The sequence below is a fragment of the Haliotis cracherodii genome, unplaced genomic scaffold (assembly GCF_022045235.1).
Source record: "Haliotis cracherodii isolate W230 unplaced genomic scaffold, xgHalCrac1.p SCAF_24, whole genome shotgun sequence".
NCBI lineage: Eukaryota > Metazoa > Mollusca > Gastropoda > Lepetellida > Haliotidae > Haliotis > Haliotis cracherodii.
This window is the reverse complement of record NW_027266280.1, coordinates 3,071,723-3,077,091: the sequence shown is the minus strand read 5'-3', so window position 1 is coordinate 3,077,091 and position 5,369 is coordinate 3,071,723. Positions and strand designations below refer to the sequence as shown.

The 5,369-nt window shown below is 44.0% G+C and overlaps 1 protein-coding gene across 1 annotated transcript; it reads right to left on the bottom strand.

Annotated features, from left to right (window-relative positions):
- Positions 1–2,750: 2,750 nt before the first annotated feature.
- On the bottom strand, positions 2,751–4,411 carry LOC139472163 (fap1 adhesin-like). Its single transcript, XM_071254541.1, has 3 exons — positions 3,939–4,411; positions 3,580–3,823; positions 2,751–3,485 (listed from the first exon to the last, which is right to left on the bottom strand). Exons 1-3 carry the CDS (start codon positions 4,409–4,411, stop codon positions 2,751–2,753), a joined length of 1,452 nt encoding a protein of 483 aa, XP_071110642.1.
- Between the last annotated feature and the right edge of the window lie 958 nt (positions 4,412–5,369).

Sequence of the window (5,369 nt, the reverse complement as noted above, 5' to 3'; positions counted from 1 at the left end):
CACTTGTGGATAATGTTTTGAAAATGAAAACAAATAAAACTCATTCGTATTTTTAAAAACATATATTTACCATTATAAAATCATTCGAATATGTCTTGTGAGTGAGGAGCTGTCTCGCCGTACGTCCCCGACAGCGTAGATCTGTGTTCATCATATCAATCAATGGTTTGTCTGGCCCAGAGTTTATCATTTGCAGGCCGTCGGTACATATTTGTTTTGTTTGTTTATTGTTTTACGCCGCACTCAGCAATATTCAAGCTGTAAGACTTCGGTCTGTTAATAATCGAGTCTGGACCAGACAATCCAGTGATTGACATCATGAGCATCGATCCACGCAATTGGGATCGATGACATGCATCAACCAAGTCAGCGAGCCTGACCACCCGATCCCGTTAGTCGCCTTTTACGACAAGCATAGTCGCCTTTTACGGCAAGCATGGGTTGCTGAAGACCTATTCTATCCCGGATCTTCACGGGTCTACATATTTGGAATACAGTGCGGCGATAACAACGAACTAACACACACCATATGTACAAAGGATGAAACCCATTGCTGGTGATATAGCTGGAACATCAACAGCGGCCTAAAACCTTACTCACTCATTCATTGTCTTGATAATTGATCTATTGTTATCCCACACGAGGACACACGTGGAGCCAAACCTTCATTAGTTGGATGGTAGTTCCACAAATGGTTATAGCGTTCGTTTGCCGTACCTAACCTCCGGGTTGGAATGTCTAAATGGTACGATTTGCCTATTCTTTGTGTCATGGTATAGATTAATGTGTGTGTGTATGTGTTTTTTGTGGGTGTTTTTTTTTTATGTGTGTGCGTCTGTGTATATGTGTGTGTATGTATATGTATCTATGTGTGTGTATGTGTGTGTATGTATGCGTGTCTATGTATATTTGTGTATGTGTTTGTCCGGTCTGTGTGTGTCTGTGTGTATTTATGTATATATGTGTGAGAATGTTTGTGTGTCTTTGTGTGTTTATGTGTGTCTCTGTGTATTTATGTATGTGTGTGTGTGTGTGGTGTGTGTGTGTCTGTGTATGTGTGTCTGTGTCTGTGTGTGTATCTGTGTGGTTGTGTGTGTATGTGTGCGTGTATCTATATGTGTGTGTCTGTGTGTGTGTCTGTTTCCATGTGTGTAGGACTAAAGGGGTGGGTAATCTGTCAGTCAAGCAGCTGGTGAAATATGTATTTTGGTGCCATCATTTGTCTCTTGTCTGTAAAAACATACTCCATACTAAGACGACATAACATCTTCCAATTAGACTTCTGACTGCCACTTGGACAGAATCTACTCATCGATCATGACTGACTGTTTGACAAACTGGTGACAGACCTATTGGCAGGCTCAATGACTGACGGTTTGGTTGACTCATTGACAGATTCGATGTATGATTCATTGACTGAATCTTTGATTGACTCATTGTCTGCCTGGGTTTGTTACACATCACTGACCTACTCATTCGTTGCGTCTTTGGGTGACGCATTGACTGACGTGAGAAATATGTAAACTGTTATCATGACGTCTCGTGTCATAACCTATACGAAACACATGCAATTTAAATACGACTTCAAATCTTCGAAACCTCCCCCACTGACTCAACAATCCCCCAGTCAACTCCTGAGTTGAAATCCGGTCTTGGCAGCTGGCAATACGTCCCGCTGGAGTAAGTCACGTGACAATATACGCTCCACACAATACGTTTATCATACGTACTCCCAAAGAGTATTGATCATAATGTTCTGACATGACCAAAGTGGCCATCCTCGACTACCCAGCGTATGATATTGCCGGGCAAATTAAAGCATACACTTACAACCGTTATCAAAAAGTTACAAGGCTCAAAACGGTCACCGAAACGCTGCAACGTTTAAGATTCAAACACAAGTATGTTACCTGTATCAACTACATCAGCATCGAATAACCATCTCTTGTTTGTTTCATTTCTAGCTACCATCCTTAATGGGTGTATACTTACCTTTGCCGGGCAGTTTATATCGCCATTCTATCAGGATTGCTTCGTTTCGGAAGAGCCGTCACCATTTCAAGTTTTCCTATCACCAGCTTTGCAAAAATTAATCTACCTCAAGTGTGTAAATTTGATTGGACGGCTGCCATAAGCGTCATGAGATCTATTTAGATCTATTCGTGATTTTTTTGGGGTCAGATTCTTTAACTAATTCTTTGACTGGCCCTTTTAAAGATTTTTTTTACCATCACTGACTCTTTGACTGTGTCTGTGACTGTCCTTTTGCGGACTCTTTGACTGTGTCTGTCCTTTTGGCGGACTCTTTGACTGTGTCTGTGACTGTCCTTTTGGTGGACTCTTTGACTGTGTCTGGGACTGTCCTTTTGGTGGACTCTTTGACTGAGTTTGTGACTGTCCTTTTGGCGGACTCTTTGACTGTGTCTGTGACTGCCCTTTTAGGCGGACTCTTTGACTTTGTCTGTGACTGTCCTTTCAGCGGACTCTTTGACTGTGTCTGTGACTGTCCTTTCAGCAGACTCTTTGACTATGTCTGTGACTGTCCTTTGGCGGACACTTTGACTTTGTCTGTCCTTTTGGCGGACTCTTTGACTGTGTCTGTCCTTTTGGTGGACTCTTTGACTGTGTCTGTGACTGTCCTTTTGGTGGACTCTTTGACTGTGTCTGTGACTGTCCTTTTGGTGGACTCTTTGACTGAGTTTGTGACTGTCCTTTTGGCGGACTCTTTGACTGTGTCTATGACTGTCCTTTTAGGCGGACTCTATGACTGTGTCTGTGACTGTCCTTTTGGTCGACACTTTGACTGTGTCTGTCCTTTTGGCGGACTCTTTGACTGTGTCTGTGACTGTCCTTTTGGTGGACTCTTTGACTGTGTCTGTCCTTTTGGCGGACTCTTTGACTGTGTCTGTGACTGTCCTCTTGGTGGACTCTTTGACTGTGTCTGTCGTTTTGGCGGACTCTTTGACTGTGTCTGTGACGGTCCTTTTGGTGGACTCTTTGTCTGTGACTGTCCTTTTGGCGGACTCTTTGACTGTGTCTGTCCTTTTGGCGGACTCTTTGACTGTGTCTGTCCTTTTGGCGGACTCTTTGACTGTGTCTGTGACTGTCCTTTTGGTGGACTCTTTGACTGTGTCTGTGACTGTCCTTTTGGTGGACTCTTTGACTGAGTTTGTGACTGTCCTTTTGGTGGACTCTTTGACTGTGTCTGTGACTGTCCTTTTGGTGGACTCTTTGACTGAGTTTGTGACTGTCCTTTTGGCGGACTCTTTGACTGTGTCTGTCCTTTCAGCGGACTCTTTGACTGTGTCTGTGACTGTCCTTTCAGCAGACTCTTTGACTATGTCTGTGACTGTCCTTTTGCGGACTCTTTGACTTTGTCTGTCCTTTTGGCGGACTCTTTGACTGTGTCTGTCCTTTTGGCGGACTCTTTGACTGTGTCTGTGACTGTCCTTTTGGTGGACTCTTTGACTGTGTCTGTGACTGTCCTTTTGGTGGACTCTTTGACTGAGTTTGTGACTGTCCTTTTAGGCGGACTCTTTGACTGTGTCTATGACTGTCCTTTTAGGCGGACTCTATGACTGTGTCTGTGACTGTCCTTTTGGCCGACACTTTGACTGTGTCTGTCCTTTTGGCGGACTCTTTGACTGTGTCTGTGACTGTCCTTTTGGTGGACTCTTTGACTGTGTCTGTCCTTTTGGCGGACTCTTTGTCTGTGTCTGTGACTGTCCTTTTGGTGGACTCTTTGACTGTGTCCGTCGTTTTGGCGGACTCTTTGACTGTGTCTGTGACTGTCCTTTTGGTGGACTCTTTGTCTGTGACTGTCCTTTTGGCGGACTCTTTGACTGTGTCTGTGACTGTCCTTTTGGCGGACTCTTTGACTGAGTCTGTTACTGTCCTTCAGGCAGACTTTTTTGAAGATTTGTTTTACCATCACTGACTCTTTGACTGAGTGTATGACTGTCGTTTTGGCGGACTCTTTGACTGTGTCTGTGACTGTCTTTTTGGTGGACTCTTTGACTGTGTCTGTGACTGTCATTTTGGTGGACTCTTTGACTGTGTCTGTGACTGTCGTTTTGGCGGACTCTTTGACTGTGTCTGTGACTGTCCTTTTGGTGGACTCTTTGACTGTGACTGTCGTTTTGGTGGACTCTTTGACTGTGTCTGTGACTGTCCTTTTGGCGGACCCTTTGGCTGTGTCTGTGACTGTCCTTTTGGTGGACTCTTTGACTGAGTCTATGACTGTCGTTTTGGCGGACTTTTTGACTGTGTCTGTGACTGTCCTTTTGGTGGACTCTTTGACTGAGTCTATGACTGTCGTTTTGGCGGACTCTTTGACTGTGTCTGTGACTGTCCTTTTGGCGGACACTTTGACTGTGTCTGTTACTGTCCTTTTGAAGATTTGTTTTACCATCACTGACTCTTTGACTGAGTCTATGACTGTCGTTTTTGCGGACTCTTTTATTGGCCCTTTTGAAGATTTTTTACCATGGCTGACTGACCAGCACTGACTGTGGTTTAATGTGGTCCCTTAGTAGTACTAGGTTACTGGTGAGCGTAGGTTCGAATCCACATTCAGCTGAAACCCCACTATATGACTACAATGCTGTTGTAAGTGAAGTTGTACTACTTCAGACAGTCTGAACAGACTGGCACCAATTTATTGCAGTCTCTACTAAAAATATGTCATGCATAAAATACAAATGCAACTCTTTGATAACAAGCGGATCTAATCTGACGTTCAAATCTGACAAGCAGTCAGGGGACGCAACTCTGGCACATACCAGAATGGAGGAGTTATTCATCACATCCGCGGTCATCCTCCGTCCCTTTCGTGCACGTGATTAGACTCTGACCACACTTTGTCATCCAGGCCAAGATTTCCAGATTATCCGCGATGATTGATAGGTGTTGCCATAGCGATGGGTTTGTTTAGGGTATTGGAATGACAAGCGTTCCACATGGGCTCGGAGATGAGACAACAACCCCGGTCGTGTATCATGTCTGCGTCTTCTTCAAATAAATAAGATGCCAGTGCTGTCACAATGAGGTCCATTCTGACATGGCATTGTATACTGCACACGAACCCAACCCCTCGCGCAGTCAGCCGCCATTTACTGATGGAAAATTCCTTTTTTTGTCACAATTGTTTTTTAAGGGAATGGTTGATGGACTTTATTTGCATTCATATTAGGGTTGAGATTGCTACGTCTTCATGGGCCGCATAAATATATCTGGAATGCGGAATGAGCAGGAATGACAAACCTTGGAACGGGCTTTAGTTGAAAAACAAGTTACTTTTATATACACTTATTAGGACGTCAATCTTGTATTGTGTTGTACCAAGGTCAGTCGGTCAGAATATACATATA

What these genes read in the sequence shown, in the direction of transcription:
- LOC139472163 (XM_071254541.1), bottom strand. Translation starts at nt 4,411, where the DNA reads ATGGTAAAACAAATCTTCAAAAGGACAGTAACAGACACAGTCAAAGTG. An exon ending in GTCATACACTCAGTCAAAGA is followed by an intron (nt 3,824 to 3,938) that starts GTCAGTGATGGT and finishes GTCCGCCAAAAG; the next exon opens with GACAGTCACAGACAAAGAGT. An exon ending in AAAGGACAGTCACAGACACA is followed by an intron (nt 3,486 to 3,579) that starts GTCATAGAGTCC and finishes GTCCACCAAAAG; the next exon opens with GACAGTCACAGACACAGTCA.